Source organism: Manacus vitellinus, unplaced genomic scaffold, assembly GCF_001715985.3.
Source record: "Manacus vitellinus isolate BGI_N305 unplaced genomic scaffold, ASM171598v3 scaffold_55_pilon, whole genome shotgun sequence".
NCBI lineage: Eukaryota > Metazoa > Chordata > Aves > Passeriformes > Pipridae > Manacus > Manacus vitellinus.
In genome coordinates, this window is record NW_021940651.1 from 2506318 (window position 1) to 2524283 (window position 17966).

At 43.5% G+C, this 17966-nt stretch overlaps 1 protein-coding gene across 1 annotated transcript in view; it reads right to left on the bottom strand.

Annotated features, from left to right (window-relative positions):
• Positions 1 to 141: 141 nt before the first annotated feature.
• The window catches only part of KCNG2 (potassium voltage-gated channel modifier subfamily G member 2), a 27377-nt gene continuing 9552 nt past the window's right edge, over positions 142 to 17966 (bottom strand). The window contains exon 2 of the mRNA XM_008920703.3: positions 142 to 2472. Coding sequence (XP_008918951.2) covers positions 1678 to 2472 — 795 coding nt within the window. The 3' untranslated portion in view covers positions 142 to 1677. The remainder of the gene's footprint in view (positions 2473 to 17966) is intronic.

Consider the following 17966-nt stretch of genomic DNA (forward strand, 5'->3'; position numbering starts at 1 on the left):
CTGGAGGACTGGTGGGCATGGCTTCACATCAGCATGGCAAAACACCACCTCCCCCTGCACCCAAATCATCAAACACATGCATTCAGCAACAAAGCTTTTATTTTTTATTAAAATAAAGTGTAACCTTTTAATTTCCCTTGCTTTGTTCCTATAAGGAATGGCTTAATATGAGAGTTTGCTAATGTAGGATTGGTGTGTTACAATGTACACTGAGGCAAAAAAAAACCCCAAACCAGACAAATCCCATCTTCAATGCATCAGCTTTTGTTCCTTTCCTGGCAGGAGGAGAATATGGAAGGTGACACTGCATGGCTTTAGTACAAATGGGGTCATAGTTACCAGAGGCTGTTATGTTCCATCTCCCTCCGTTCCCTGATCATATCCTGCCTGTAGGAGCACTGAAAGACCCACACAGTATCCTGACTTGGACCACCTACACAGCTCCTCCAGGGTGGGGGCTGGAGAGTTCACAACATCAGTAAGCAAACATGCAGATGCCATCATATGATTAATTTTCCCTTTAAATTGACTTAAATCTTTCAAGAGTAATGAAAAAGCCAAAATGCTAATTCTAATGACAGGATTGTCTTTTTCTTAGTAGGAGGAAAAAAAAAGGCTACTGCTAACTAGAGCACAGCTGCTACATTGCAGCTCGGGCCAGAGCCCACTGGAGGTGTCTCATTGACTTCACTGGGTTTGGACTACTCCCGTTTGCACTTGACTGCAGTCAGTGCAGTCACCACTGCTGAGGAAGACTGCAGAGCTGGGAGTCACTGCTGGTTTAACATCACCCTCCCTTTCTTGGGCTGCATATAGTTCAGCTTGGTTCAGTCATCTGCTAAACATATTGTTTTATACACGAGAGACTGAAATACTTAACAGAAAGTGGGGAAATTGCATGATTTGTAATGATATTTGTTATATTCAACTGTTAGCAAAGGAAAAAAAAAACAAGTTAACGTTCAGTACCACAGTCAGAAAGATTGTTTGTATGTATATTTCAGTCATGGGACTAAGATACAAAGCTTAGGATGGTAAATACACGTCTCTACTAAATAATGCAAACTTTTCTAGCACACCAGTCAGCGCTGGCAGCCCTGGCTGCGCTGCCTCATCTGTAGAAGACAAAACCAAGCCCCCTGGCAAAGCTGAAGGGATGCTTCTGCCCTTCTCTTGCCCTCATCGCCCCTTGGCTTGTCTGAGGTTTGTGTTCCTTGGTGAAGCTGCCAAAACAAACATGCTTTGGGGCATTGCAGTGTGGGGAGCCCCCTCACTCAGCCCCTCATACGTGAGTGCCACCGAGCAGGGCAGGGAGGAGGTGGCACGCTGGTTACTCTGCCAAATGGCACCCTGGTACAGGCTGTGCTTCATGTTACATTCTCCTAGCTGGCTACGTTCAACAGCTGCTCCTTGGGGATACCCAAAAATACCTGTTCAATAGAAAAAAAAAGCCCTAAGAAAAGCAATGGAGCAGAGCTGTACTTGGCAGAGTTTCTAGGGGTACTTTTCAGAGGGCTCTTAAGATCAAAAGTTGGTCTTTAGAGACAACTTTGTGTGTGTCTGCCCCTCATTTATGCAGTTCAGGAGGTTCTTCTTTCAGAAGTGACCTCCCTTGTCCACTGCTTCTTGTGCTGCCAATGTATGTTCGCATCTGTTCAGGGTCAAGAACTTCTCGTCTTACTGGTCCACCATGGGTGGACTGTCCTGTCCAGTAACACTTGGTGGGAAGGTGGCACTGAGCCCCCTTGTACTGTCATCACCTGGGAGTTCAGTGTTCTCTGGTAGCTTGCGCATTTGCCTGCTGGCTGCTCGTTGCTGCTGCTCCTTCAGCTCACTGTAGGAACGGGAAAAGGTATGAAAGATGGATGTGACTGGGAAAGCCATCAGCAAAATCCCACTTAAGATACTGCTCAGGGCTACCACCTGTCCAGGGATGCTACGAGGCACCATGTCCCCGTAGCCAACAGTTGTCATGGAGATCACAGCCCACCAGTAACTGGTGGGGACGCTGGTGAATTCTTGCTTGGCTCCCAGTTCACTTTCAGCCAAGTACACCAGCGGTGAGAAGAGGGCCATGGCGACACAAAGGAAGAGCAGGAGGAGGCCAAACTCCCTGGTGCAGCGGCGCACAGTGAGCCCCAGCGTCTGCAGCCCCAGCGAATGCCGCGCCAGCCTCATCACGTACAGGATGCGCAGAGCCCGCAGGAAGCGCAGCACCAGGCCCACTCTCTCCAGGTACTTGTTCCCAGATCCCCCGCCAGGCTTGCTGCTGTTTTTTGTGGAGACCGTATCCACAATGAGAGAAATATAGAAAGGCAGAATGGCCAGGATGTCGATGATGTTGAGCGGAGTTTTCAGGAAAGCACACTTGTTCTCTGCCTGAATGGATCGCAGCAGGAACTCAAATGAAAACCATGCCACACACACCGTCTCCAGCACAAAGATGTCATAGCACTTCCGTGAGCATTCACCCTGGGGAGAAGAGGAGCGGGGAACACATAAAAGGGGAGAGAAAGAGATTTAGCCAGGGAATGAACCAAAGAAACAGAGAGTGGCAGTTCTTAAAGAAAAGTACCATGTGAAATTGATAGGAATTGTGATGTAAAATCATGGCTGCTGAGAGCAGTTGGAAGGGATAACTAAAACCAGAGGTACTAACTACATGTTTGGCTGCAGGACAGGTCAACAATGCTCTGGAGTATCCCAAGGCTGCCAAGAATCTGGTGTGATGTTATCAGCTGTGAGCCAGACAGCCCACTGCTAAAAGGCCAGTGGCTCATGCTTAATTTCTAACCGAACGTTTAACACCCTTTAGAAAGGGTTAGTACAGAATTCATGGATTTTAAGAAATGTGCAATTCCTCCTTCCCCTCCTGATCAATAATAAATTGCTTATAAATGGCTCATAAGCACCTAGAGCATTTTAAGTTATATGCTTGGAGTTATCTATATTATTCACTGAATATAGAACATATTTTATATTCCAGTGAGCATTTATTAACAGACTAGCCCTACAGCCAAAAGCTTATATAAAATATGATAAATATAGGTATTTCTAGAAGAAAAAATACCACAAAATAGAGGGGGGGTCCAGAGAGATAAGTATTTTTAGTTACCTCACCTGTAACAACCAGTGACCACAATGCCTTCTTCAAGCTTTCTGAGGCACTGGAAGTGGTGCTCTTCCCTGCAGGCTTGTTTAGTGGCAAATAAAGAGAACTCTAGCTCTTTAGTTATGACGCCTGTAAACAAGCCAACCTTGGTGCATTGGAGCAGCAATAAACAATAATGCTGATGATGGCTGCTCTTCAGTTATTAATTCAACAACACAAATACTATGACAATTCTCTGCTACATCACTGTTGGTAACTCCAGCTGAATAATAATCAGCTTCTCTCAATTTTGAGAGATTTTGATGTGGACAGTTATAGGTCTAGTGCTGTTTTCTCTGTTAAATGCTCATATAAACGTGTGAATGCTCTGGGTGCTTTGTGTGGAAGGCAAGTGTATATTTATTTAAGGGAAGTGTATATTTATTCAGTGTGCCAGTCTGACTCTGAACAGTTTGTGAAAACTCCTGTAAGCATGTAGGAGTCCATCCATGCTGTAGGGTGTGTGACTCCCACTGAATGCAATAGGTAATAGGTCCCAATGTCCAACCTCATTTTACTTGCCTATGCTAAATTATAGCAATAAAACATCATTCAAGAGTGGTGAGGCTGTGTCAAGCTGGTCTCCGTTTCACCACTGAAGAAGCTGGGAACCTGGCACATCTATTAACAGTTTTGCCCACATGCTCACCACGGGTGTCTTCTGCTACACAAAGCCAAGAAAATTTTTACTGCAGAGCCCCACATCCTAACTTCATCCTTCTCTCAGTGTGTATGCACAGGTTTTTCCCTTTTGGGAAAGAAAACATCAAAAGAGTGCTAAGACATTTGCCCTCTTTGCTAACTGCAGCATTCCCCAAAATGTTGTGGAGTGACTGGATACGTTTCAAGGGCTGCTGCACCGCCAGCAGCAAGACCAGTGTCATCACACTGAATATAAAGCCGTGTGTTACCTCAATATGATAACCCAAATGCCAGGGCACCCTGCACATTCTACACTTAAGAAGAGATTGAGACAGCAACTAAGGAGATGTCAACAGGAAAAACAGATGTGGAAAGGAATCCTCAGAACCAGCATTTATGGTTCTTGTATTAACCATGATAAAAGGTTGTTGTGCCTTGTGTTTATAGATTTTTTTTTATTTCACTTTCAGTTGGCATATGATGTACCTCCCACTGTTACCCAGGAGGTCATGCAGATACGAAGAGAAAAATTGCTTGTCCTATTGAAATTGCTGTCAAGATTATTTCAGGGAGGAAGGATAATCTTGGTTTACTAGTGTAGTAGCTCAGATAGCCTGTCTTTAACTTCCTAAATTTGATACGTGTGAAGACTAGAAGGAGCTTAATTTATGTCTGCCTCACCAAACTAATTTGGTTGTAAGTAAGTATTTTTGTCACAAACATAACACATAGGACATCAGATTTTGTTTCTAGGAGCTTTGCTCCTCTCACAGCATAATTAAGCTGTCAGGCTCTCCCATCAGATGAAGAACCAAGATGCTTTCACACCATTGCACAAATCTGGCTCTGTGGGCCAGAGCCAAAGCTCACAAAGTCACTGGAAGGACTCTGCCTGTGCCACTGTAACTTCACAGAATCACAGAATACGCTGAGTTGGAAGGGATATGCAAAGATCATCGAATCCAATTCCTGGCCCTGCACAGGACCATCCCCGAGAGTCACACCATGTGCCTGAGAGCATTGTCCAGGCTTGGTGCTGTGACCACTTCTCTGGGAAGCCTGTTCCAGTGCCCAACTGCCCTCTGGGTAAAGAACCTTTTTCTAATATCCAACCTAAACCTCACCTGACACAACTTCAGGTCATTTCTAGTCACCACAAAGGGATCAGTCCCTGACCCTCCCCTTTCTCACTCAAGGAAGTTGTAGACTGCAATGAGGTCTCCCCTTAGTCTCATCTTCTCCAGGCTGAACAGACCAAGTGACCTCAGCCGATCCTTATACGGCTTCCCCTCAAGGCCCTTCACCATCTTCATTGCCCTCCTTTGGTCACTCTCTAATGGCTTAATATCTTTCTTATATTGCGGTGCTCAAAACTGCTCACAATATTCAAGGTGAGGCTGCACCAGTGCAGAGCAGAGTGGGACAATCCCCTCCCTCGATTGGCTGGTGATGCTTTGCCTGATGACCCCCAGGACAAGGTTGGCCCTCCTGGCTGCCAGGGTACTGCTGACTCATATTCAACTGGCTGTCAACTAGGACCCCCAGCTCCCTTCCCCTGACACTGCTTTCCATCATCTCATTCCCCAGTCTGTACAAACATCCAGATTGCCCCATCCCAGGTGCAGCATCCATCAATTTCTCCTGTTGAACTTCACATGGTTGGTGATTGCCCAGTCCTCTAATTTGTCGTGGTCTCTCTGCAGGGCCTCCATGCCTTCAGGGATGTCAACTTCTCTCCTTATGACTCAGAAACCAGCCATCAGACCAATATTGTCCCTGAGCCCTGCTTCCTAGGAATCTCTCATTGGGATATGCTTGCTCTCACACCTAAAGGCAATGGTTGCAGGTGAATTGCAGCACTTGATACTACCCTTGCAGGTGCACAGCAGGATCAGGCTGAGATGTTAGGATAACAACCCAGAGAAGAATAACTCTGGCTTGAGCAAAGCAGCTAGCAATGACAAGAAGATAAATAACCCAATGTGCAAATTTCCTTTCTCTGACAGGTATGCCACTACTTGGACCACCATGTATGGACACTAATATAGAGTTTGCTTTAAGATACCTATCTGACAGGAAGCTTTCTGGATGCTGATGTGCAAATGTAGAATTTTTGTGCCACTAACAGTTTTAGGAAAGTCACTGAAGCCTATGGAGGATTTAGCCTTGGAATAGACCTACAGAGTCACTAAGGTGTCTCATAGCTAATTTGGCACCTAATTCCCCCAGTACTTTCTATTAGCTGCATGTGGAAAAGAGACTGTCCAAAGTGTTTCTTTCTGTATATGAGTTTTGATGTGGGAACAAACAGGAATGAAAATTGTTCCTCATTAAAAGACTACTAGTGGAGATGACCTTTGGAAGACTCTGTCTGCCTTCCCACGCTCTGACACATTTATCCTATGTAGGTTCACAAACCTACACCTTTGCTATTTATGTCTCCAATCTTCCCGCAGAAATTACATCCTAAATGCAAGTGCAGGAGCAGCCTGGCAACCTTGGTTCAGCTGAGCTCAAGAGGCTTGGTGGTATCTGAAGCTCGGGTCACCCAATGCAGCAGAACCAAGCCGGTATATTTGCCCATCAAGGCAATGAAGAGCTGAAATGTGCTCTACCTAGAGCCGATGTTGGGCCCTGGCTTTTTTTCGCTCTTCCCACTATCCACAGCTGACAGCTAACGTGAATGCCAAAATGTTTATATCCAGTAGAGTGGAGTGATAATGCTCTGCTACACAGAGTTCATTTCAACAGGATGCAACAGTCCTCACTTTCAGCTAAGGCATAATTATCTCCAGCAAAGTGCTGATCTTCCTCAGTATCGTTATTAACCTACTGTAATCTGAACAAGCTAGGATGTGTCCAGAGGCTGTCCTGAGAATACGAGGGTCTGAACAGGCTTTTAGAAAACAGATCTGTGCATCAATCAACCTGCTAGAGGTCTTTTTTTCCACTAATTAAATGTCTTCCTGTCCCTTGGACCATGTTTCAATATCATCTGGTTATGACCTATTATAATCCTCACATGAAATCAAAAACAGCAACAGCAAAAATGCTCTTTGCGCTTCGTTTCTTTCAGCTGCAGCTGCTTTTCTTTGCAGTTTTTTCCCCCCTTGACTACAGCATTGGTTAAAAAAACTCACGATTTTTCTTTCTAAAACCTTTAACTCTGTATTTGAGTCCACCGGATGCTGTAACTCTGCTTAGGGTTTCGAGGTTTTTTTCTGTTTATGAAATAAAACAAAAATTATCAGAAAGACACATGCACAGACAGAAAAAAAAAAACAACCACCCAAAACTTAATCAGCCATTGGAACACAAGAAAAACAAGTCCTAACAGAATAGAATAGCATCCTGCCCGAAATAGGTCTGCATCAAATCTGTATGTTCTCAAAAAAGATCGAGCTATACCAGCTTGTGGCCATAAACATGTACATTAACAACTACATACTGCTTTTTACTTTTTATAAGCCAAATAGCTGGCTCTCACACCAATGAACCAGACTTCTTCACCTTGTAATCTGATGGATACATTTTTGTCATTACATTTCCATATCTGGATTTCTGAAAATGGACCACAGGGAAAACAGTTGTTCTTTACAAAATGTATGTTTATTTATGTGTGTACATTTGTTTCTTTCAAACAGCAAGCAGGTTTTTTTTTCCCTGTGCAGAAATTACTTGAGTATGGGGAAATATCTGCAGTTGCAGAGGATTTGGGGAGGCCATATACTAATGTCAACTCAGGGCACAAGAAAACAAATGAAGGAAGCTTTCAGTGAGTAATTCTGTGCAGTCAAATTAAAGCAAATCACCTTCATTAGGATCTATAGAAATTTGCTGTCAAAAAGCCAACTGCAGTATCTTTCTTCCGGAGAAACATTTCATTTGCCAAAGGCTCCTTTGGCAAAAGGAAAATTACAAAAAGAAAAACTGCTCTCACTGGAGTTCAAATCCAGCTGTACTCTGTATAGTCTGTCTAAAAGTTGCAGACATCTTTTGGAGACATTTTGGTTTGGCTTGCAGGGTTCCTTTCACTGGTACTTCCCCTTACTGAGCCTCTGAAAAATTCTCTGTTGTGTGCCTTTTTGATCCTGCCTTTGTCCTCTAGTCTCCTGAGAAGAAATTCTGACTCTCCTCTAAATTCTTGCAGGCTTTGACACCATCTTCTAATCCCTCCAGCATTAGAAGATGTCAAAAGCCAGTTCACCTCTAACCGCCCCAGATCTTGTGTTGCTTTGCACGCACGTTTTTGTATGGTCAGCAGTTCCACAGTATTTTCAAGGAAGAAGTTTAAATGCTGCCCACTTCGACCCCGTAGTGAAGATTTCCCTCCCTGTCAAATGTATATGTTAAGAGAAAAAGAAAGCTAAACATGAGAGGCATTGCATACAAAAGTACTTACAAAAGCTTTAAAATCATGACATTTGTAAAATACTTCTTTTATTCTCTTTCACTTGCCCCTTGCTACTTTAGTCTTTTGGATCATGCATTTTAAGTGTTTCTCTGTGCACATGAGATCAAACTCTTTTTTAACAACAATGTAGAACTTGAAATTCTGATGTAACTGAGATCTTGGCATCAGAGATCTGTGTTAAGGGACTTGCAGACAAAGTCCCTGAGGCTGCTGCATAAGGTCTCTGCCCCAGTGCTGTGAGATAGTCCAGAGGCTTAGGGTGCTCCCCTCAGATCTGAGTGAGGCTGAGCTGCCTGTTTAAATGAACATATGCAGGGTGATTCAGAGGACAGACACTCCTCCACTACTACTTATTCAGTAGCCCAACTCTTGGAGCATTTGCTGGGTTTGGGAGAGACTCAGCTCCTGCTCCCATGCCAGCAAGATGGCAGCCTGCAGCTGGTTCTGTCCCAGTGTGTGGGAGAGCCTGGAGCACGGGGTGCTGGGTCATTTTCCCTCCCTTGTCCCAACTGTCACTGTAAAATGACAAAGCCTTCCTTAAGAAAAATTCCAGCAAAACAGCAACATTCCCAGAAACACGCCTCACCAACAAAACCCCAAGATTTTGCTCATGCTGGCACTTTCTGATGAAAGGCAGTTTTCTGATGAAAAGTGATTTTCCGGTGAAAAGCATCCAGATAATTTTCACAGCAGGGATGAGTGCATGACTCCTGTGATGTGACCCACTGTTGGAAGAGCAGCATCCCACCCTGCCCTGGGGTGCAGGCACAATCCCCTTGCCACTGACCACCCACAGACTTGGTGATTGTAACTCAGTACCTCTGCCATTAAAGCTGGGGTCAGGCTGAACTTGCAGTCAGCCCGCTCTGAGTATTTCTTGTGCTCCTGAACAAAGATGATTCAGATACTGTGCAGCCTGTCCTCAAAGCTGGCTGGCTGTGAAGTCAAAATAGCAGTTTCTGTTTTTAAAGTCACCAAGGGGCCACAAAAGGGCCCTCTGCTTCTTGCTATACGCACTTTGATCAGTAACTATAGCTTAGTTCATGCTTCATCTTCAGTCCAGCTGCTAGCAAAGGTAACCAGAGCCTTGCCTTCAGTGGGAAGGGTTCTCTCTCATGGTGTGCAGCCATGTTATGGACACAAGACAGCTCTTGTACAATTGTCCCTGTGCAACTTGTCTTTGTTGAGGAGAAAGGGCAAGGATGTGGGTAGGAGCTACACCTGCTTACCTCTCTGAATTTCCTTTGATCCTGAGGCAGCACAGTCCCAAATCACCACTTTTCAAAACCTCTCGGCCTGCCATTTTTATCCTGCCAGTGAAGCTGCAAATAAATAAACATGGAACACCAACAGGAAAAAAGGAGATGACATAAGACTACAGCAACTGCTAGAAGGTAACTGCAGGGTGTGCTAAAATACCCAGCCAGAGTTTAATTAACTTGTGAAATTACATTATGTGCTACTCAGTTGCAGTCATGCAGTCAAGGGGCTACTGAGATACAGCTACCTGCATGTGCCTTTCATTCTGCCTCCAATTGCAACTATGAAGCCAAATGGCTGTGTTTTTGGAAAGCTTGGAGAAGGGAGTCAATGGGAGGGAAGACAAGACCACGTGCATGAGGTCTTTACCCATGCACTGTGGTTGCCTATCACTAACCTGGCAGACTTAAGAGACAGGAGACATGGATGGCACTCCTCATCTAGGAGGCTGCAGAGGGAACCAGCTGTGTTTCCTTGAGTAACCCTGTCCAAACCAGAAGCAGCCTTCTACTTTGGGCCATCTCAACCCCAAACTGCACAACCAAAATTAGACACCTTGGGTTTCTAAGCCATAAATACTGAGCCCTGAAACCTGTTCAATTGATATTTTTTCCCTGAACATGCTGCAGATGTCTTAACAGCTGACTGCATGGACTTGGTATATACATCTGAATTGAGGAGAAATACACAGACACACCTACCTACTGGGCAAGACTGTTACTGTGGTCTTAAGGCTTTCTTCCGTTTCCCTGCCTCCTTCACTTATTGTCCCTGCAACACGCAGATATAATCTTCAGTCCACTGTCCTGCTTCTTTTTGCCCTAGCAGAGTTGCTGGGAAGAACGGAAAGCAGGTAAGTAGTACCACAGGTGCAAAAAATGCCCTTTCATTAGTACCTTCTTCTGAACCAGCTCTTCTCATGCCTGCACTCACTTTCAGCACACATTTCTCCAAAAGCAACAGTAATTGTTAGAGGGAAACAAATGTTATCTGGCTCTACTTTATGGAGAGCAACCAAAACCTAAAATCAGCAAGAAGCAAGAAACACATAAAGAATAAAACAGATCGTAAAATAACGATGAAACAGAACACCATCAACTTGCTTGATTTTCACATTCCTATCAGGAACAGCACAGTACCTCACCCAGAGAGGCTGGGGGGTGAAATGTCTTAAAACTCCTTGGACTCTGTAACCATGGCTGGGAGCAGCTTGAGGGAACAGTATGTGCTCCAGCAGCCAGCTGCTACTATCTCCCACTCCGATCACACCACACACCAGTGGAGAGGGGCTATACTATAACTTAACAAGGAGCGATATACCCTGGGTAACATTTCCTTTGAGGATACTACTCGAGACTCTGCTACATTCTCACTGCCTGGTGACCTCCTCCTGGGCTAGTATTCCCTTCACTTTGTGTTTCTTTGGTTTTCTCGTGTTTATAATCTGCTTCACCACAATGCATACACAAAGCTTCTCAGTCTGTGGTTTTCACCCTCGAAACAAGCACTGATACCAATTCCTTCTTGCTTACCAAACACACCCCTGTAAAACAACCAACATTTGTATCTGGAGCTTGCTGACAGGTCCCATAATACATGTGAAGGATTTGATTTGTTCAAGAACCACCCATATTCAACAAGGTAGATTCAAACTGGAGCGAGTTGGGACAGTAACCCAAAGTTGCTTGGATGTCTAATGGAATGAAAAAGCTGTCTTAAAAACAGACAATTAAATGCATTTGGCTTGCTTACCATCATCAAATGAAGGCAGACATGTTTTCTGTCTATGAATATACCAAGGGGATGAAGTGTTGTTCAATGGCTGTCAAATGTTCTCATTCTGGTCTATCTGGACCTGCCGAAAGTACTGCTATATCCATCTACGTACTACCTGTCTGTTAACAATCCACAGCTCAGCCCACAGAATGGGAAATATGATCATTCCCTAATCCTCTTCAGTGCAAAGTCAAACAGGATAACACACTGGCTCGTTGTAATACAACTGCTGACTTGGTTCAGGAGTGGCTGGGAAGGACAATACCATCAGCTAAGTAACTCTAATCAGCAGGGGAGATAGGAAGAGGAAGGAAAGGGACCTTCCAAGCTCAGGTTTTACTAGCTATGTACAAAGAGAACCCACCTGTAATTGAAAGAACAGGGTTGGCTGGAGAAGAAATAGCTACTCCAGCTTTCAGAATTTGCACTCTAGAAGACACATGAGGTTCCAAAAAAGACCCCCTGCAAGAACAGGGAAGACCAGAGATCTTTTAAGATGAAACTTCTCAGTTTCTGGGAATGGTGGTGTTGTATCATGACAACAGGAGTCTGCACTCACCTCGAAGGACCCCTCCAAGTCCTACTTGCCCATAATGTTCAACTGGCAAAGGAAATGATGCACTTGGTGCTGTTGGAGCTGCCCCTTGGGGTCTGAGATTCCTGCCTGGCTGGCCCACAGCTTTTGTCTGTGCATGTAGAGATATAGGCAGGCTAATAATAATATTTAGAGAATTACAACCTATATGGACAAGAATAGGTTCACTGCCATTTGCTTGAACAAATATTCTGTCAAAACACTACTTTTGTAAAATTGCTTATTATATTTTAAATTCATCAAGTTTTGTGGCATTCAAGGCAGGATTTCACATACCACAGCCCCTAGGGTTTGCTTGTCTTTGCACTGCAGCAAACAGTGAAACAGGGAAACACCCACTGGTGACGCAGTTGTCCAGGTGCACGCACAATTCCTACACAGCCTGCTGTGCTTGGACCAGGCATGACCTACCCAGCCTGGTCTCAGAGGGCTGTTCAGCACAGAGGGTTTATCAGAGTCACTGCCACGGAGAGAAGCAGTAAGGCAAGAAAAAAAATGATGACTTCATCAAGCCACAGTGTCCTGCAAAGAACAGTTTCAATTTAGTAACGTTGATGTTCTTAGTATTTCTGACTAAAGTTACCCTGCAATTTTCTATTTCCAGATTTCCAGAATGTTTTTCTTTGGTTTGGCCTATTTTTTCAATGAAATTGAAAGTAAAAAAACCTCAAGAGAACAATGAAGCACCAGGAGCCTCCTTGCTGGCAAGCGTCCCCATCTTCCCCTGATTTTACACAAACTAGAAATCTTCCTGCTCAGTGCCCTCTCTTTTCTAGCTCTGATAGAGTCATCAGAGCCTTGGAAGCTACAATGTTGTTGTTGTTTTAAATCCAGTATCTGTAAATTTAAGAAAATGCTTCATCCTGAGCTTTCATGTGAAGAAGCCCAGTTACACTGCAACTTAGCAAATCTGATTTCTGAAGAATTGTATTTTCTATCCTAGTGCTCTGAAAACAAGACAGACTCAGTTCTCACTTGGAAAAGCTTGAACAATGGCACTTGGCACTTACAGCACACCTGCTCCTCAGAGATAAGGCAGATTGCAAAAATAAAGATGAGGGTTATCTCCTGTAAGTGGCAACATAAATCAAAACACTGCAGAACCAGAGCAGGGCCAGAGTTCTTGCCAAGGGCACTTAGGTGCAGTTGGAACAGTTTCTCCAAGGAATGAGAATTCCTACGCCCCACACTCCTCTGAAAGGACCAGCCCAAGAGAGACAGGGCTGTGTGACAAAGCAGTGGCATTCCCAGTGCTTTCACACCTACCAAGCACCTGGGAAAAGATGATGTTGTGGTGGCACCTGGCTGTGCTCACAGATACTCACAGATGTACAGCGCCTAGAACTGTGGTCTTCCTAAACCCAGCATCCTCTTTCCTTTTTCTTCTCCTCAAGCTTCTCTCACACTAAAAAAGAATCTCAGTCTTGTTCTCTCCCTCTCTCTCTTACTAATCATATTAAAGAATAACTGATTCTTAACAGCATTTTAAAGTACATCTTCCCTCTAATTTCTCCCAGTTTCTCCATTCTTTCAGTTCCTGTTTTTCAAGCTCTTATCCTCCTGCCTCCCACTCACTGCTAGTCCCATTTTACTGACCCATATTAATTTTTCTGGTTTCTGCAACTCTGTAACCTGATGTAAGAGTTGGGGGTGTCTGGTTTTTGTTCTTGGAGGAAAGGAGGATGGAGCTTACTGGTTTCCTTTTATGTTTTTTCCCAAACCCGTACTCCCCCCGCTCACTTTCCCTTTATACTCTTATCTGAAAGCAAGTGAAGGATTTGCCTATGTTGCCTGTGGGTAGATTTGCTTTCCTGCTGGTAGCAGCTCAGGCACAGCTGGCAGTCAGCTCCCACATTGCCCTTGCACTGAAAGGCTGGAAGTTGTGCTGCTGCACTTGCAAAGAGGATGGATTTTTACAAGGTGGATCTGACCACAGCAAAACAACACACCCTCTCATATTCTCTCTTTCTGCTCAAGGCAACAGTAAAAACAGTGCTTTCTGTGACAGCAGTGCAGAATATAAGAACTTACCTTAAAATACCCAATATTTCTACTGTATATGAAGGCAACTAGCTGCAGACTGGAAGAAAATATCTGCAGCGTCTGCTCACAGGCAGGCAGTGTAGAGACCTTTTGGGAGGGTGCTGCAATTTCTCTTCTCATCATCTCTACCCAGTGTAGCGTGTGCCCATTTTCCAACACAGCTCAGGACGCATTGGATGGCTGGGACCTTCACACTATTCTCTGTATTTCCTATTTGAATCCAGGCTCAGAAAATGAGCTGGAGTGGAGGGAAAGGGAGTGTCTGTGTGTGTATGTGTGTGACTGTAGGGAAAGGTGAGGGTAGAGTGAGTGAATCATCAGAGGGGTGGGCTGGAACGTATCCTGGTGAACAGCCTGTTTCTGGCTGGGGCTAAGCCCCACCAGTAGCATATCTCAGCCCCTGCAGCACCCCCTACAAACATAGTCAGTGCTGGACAAGATACCTTGGTTAGGATGCTGCTTTCACTTGACCAGACTCATGCCATGTCATCCTCTTCAGACAGCTTCCAGGTTTATGAGTTTTTTCTGGCTGCCCTCACCTTTAATCACAATTATGAACTGTCACTGCTTATTTCATCTTCTGAATGCCTTCAGGTCTGAATATGCATGAGGGCCAAGAAAGTTCCAGACATACAGCATCATCCTCACTGGCACCTCCTGCACCAGCAAGTCAGGGACAGGAGGGTAATTGCTCATCGACCTCTAAGGTCAGAAGAGGCTCTTGAGCTGATCCCCTGTGGAGCAGAGGATCTTGCCAAGTGGCTCATGAATCATATGCATGGCTTCAACTGAGTTGAGTTGTAATGTTTAGAAAGACTGACAGAATGTATTTAAAAATTCTATGAGATGTATGCAAGCATGTCTAGATAAATGGTTTCCATTGTTAATTACCCACACAGAAACATACTATAATTTAGAGCATGAGTTTCTCTAGCCGCAGGTTTCAATTATTGTTCACTGTTGCCCACAGACATTCTCTTATTCTGATTCTCAGCACATTAAAACCTCTTCTAGTGTCTCATTATAAAGCAGAACTTTCAGATTTTGAATAATTTTTTCAAATTTTTTTTCAACTTGCCTGCTTAATGGATACCAATCTGGACAGTATCTGAAGCCTCACACTTTGTCTCTTAACTAGCATGTGAGATGGGAAATCGTGTACAGCCAGAAGTTTTACCAGGGTCTCCAAATCCTTAGAGTCCCCACTTTCCAAAGGACTCTTTTGTCCCAGGGTCTTTAGGCTTTCTATGCTTAGGGGTTGCACTCTCCTAATGGCCATGCAGTTCCCTTCCCATGTTCAAATCAGTTCAGCTAACCATGCCAGATACTTCTGATGTGTCATTTCCTGTACATTTCATTCAAAATTGCTTTATCTTTTCTCCCAGATCACCAGCAAAACACCTAAGTAGCTCTGGGCCAACACCAGAGACTTGCATGTGTTTCTGCATGCACTGTTACTGGATGATGACGTCTTATGTTGATTTTCTGCTACTACAAGATCTAAGAGAAATTCTATAAACATTTAATATGGAAGATAAGTTTTTGAAACATGCCTTTTTCTTAAGGAAGAATGTCATGTGGCACCAGTTCAAATGTTTTACAGAAGTACTTACATCAGAAGTTATTTTCTTCTGAAAACTTTTTAACCGTAAAAAAATTATACTAAGTTTGATTAATGTTCTACATAGACTAGAATTAACTATGCTATCATCCTCAAAAATGTGGCTGATTGTACTCAGTACCATCTTTTTGATGTTTTTACTTGGAGTTAATATCATGCTTACCTTTAGAAAATTCAACAGCCTTAAAGTTTTCTCCTGGTGCTTTCTCAAGCCTTTATTTAAAAACCATTGCAACAAATTGTATAACTTTCTTTTTTTTTCCCATCTGTATGCCACTCTTCTAACTCAATTTGCCTTGAATCTAAATGTCTCCATGGACACTGCAACAAGCCCCCAGTTTCAAAAACGTTCATATTTCATCTCAATTGCCACATTTTAAGCAACAAAAATGTAAGCATTTATAAAGTTGAATGATTTAGTGCAATTTTTCTAAGTGCCACACAGATGAATCAGCTCATTACCTCAGCCTAGCTATATGAGGTCTAGCCAAATGTAAATCTGTTTGCTTTCTTTCATTCCAAACCTCTAGAATTGAAAGCAACATATCCTGCAGCTCTGAGATGAAATTTCCAGACGATATTTTTATTACAAATAAATGAACAATTTCTCTCTTTCAGAACACTGGGACTGTGCTCAATAAGCCCACAGAGCACAAGTTCTCTTGCAAAAGTCAGTGGAGCAATCTATGGAGTACAAGAAGCTGTGCTGTATCCCCAGGATATTACACAGCAGGCTATGATGAGTAGCTATAGTAATTTTACAAACATGTCTGAAGGCCAAGTGACTAGTATCATGAGATTGCTTCAGAGACCCCCTGGACGATTTACCTGTAAATTTGGAGAATAAACCTATTGGTAGGTATAGGTAGCTATGGTGGTGGAACCAGAGATACTAAAAGAACTTAAACATGCAGCATATTTTGCTGGGTGAGCCACATTGCACCAAACATAAACCAGTTAACAATGTGACGAAGTTACCAATGTTCCTATGAAAGAGTTTTAACTGTTTAATTATTTACCATTAATGTTATATTGCAGCATACTTATACAATATTTAAAAGAAGACCTTAGCCTGCTATTTATTCATGAGAAAATATTCTGCAGACTGAAAGAGTTCACTGGCATAGAATAAAGTTATTAACAAGTCAACAGGAATTTTATCTTAGTCAACTCTTGCATCATCTCCAAGCAATACAGAGGAACACTCTCCTTTTTTTTTTACTTCTAAGCCTAAAACACTGCAGAGACTGCAGTGTGGCTCCCAAAGTCTATATTGTTACCTACTGTCCTCTAAATCTTCCAGGGAAGCTCCTTGACCCATAAGGATGTCTCTCTTTACTTGGGAAAAGCAACACAATAGAAGATGCTGCAGTGAGACCCAAGTTGTTAAGAGCCAGGCATGAACAGCTTAGGCAGTGACTTTGCTGAAAGGGGGAATTTTGAGCAGAAGGTCTGCAGGCTCACTAAGGGACTCTGTGTAAACATATTCCACAGTGCTGTTTCCCCACCCACAATCCCAAAGCAACTATTAGTGAAAGAAAACACAGCGTTCCTCTTAACCTTCCTGATACAACAGAGAAAGATTTTCTTACTGGGACCATGTTTCCTTTATCTTCTCTTGAAGAAGCTACCACGATAGAACAACTAGGTGTGTCCGCTAAAGTTTAGAGAGCTTCAGTGAAGCAGGAAGGGTGGATTTTTGTTTTGGTTTTTTTTTTTTGTTTGGGGTTTTTTTTTGTTTGTTTTTTTTTTTTTTGTTTTGTTTTTTTTTGTTTTTTTTCCGTAGGGGAAAGACTGCAGAAAGTAATTTCTTTTTTTCCCAAGAGGTGCCAGGTAAGAATTCTCCAAATATAGTCATAACTAAATACAACCTGTTGTTATCCAGCACTCTGTCCACACAACCAATAACAAGAATAATCAATCATTCCTTCAAACGTTTTCTATTCATTACCAGCTTAAGGCAGCCCTGCAAGGAGGAAGACCTATCTCTGAAAAGAGCTGGCAAAGCTGGCATATGGTGTGCTATTTGACCAGGGGGTTTCCAGGCAGCTGGGGTCCTGGGCAGCAGCAGTCAGAGCTGGTGCAGTGGTCAGTGTGCTGTGCAACAGCGATGCTGGGGACTGATAGCAGCAAATGTGTCTTCCTAGTGTGTGAAGAGAGCAGTGCTGCACTTGGTAAAATACAGATACTGAGATAAAACAGCTGGATGTGGACAGCCAGTAAAGGATAGATTTAGATTCAGATCCACAAAGGATAGACTAATACATGTATTCTTTTACATTAAGGGCTGTATAATTCAGATAGCTCACAGACAAGCACAGTTACCAGCTGTCATAGTTTGAGATTGGCCCCCCCTGAGAGTTGGGGGCTCAGGGGTGATTGGGTGCCAGGGCAGTGTTCCCTGGAGAGCCAATCACCACTTGTCTTGTTCACTTCTGCTGAAAAATCATATATACACAGCACC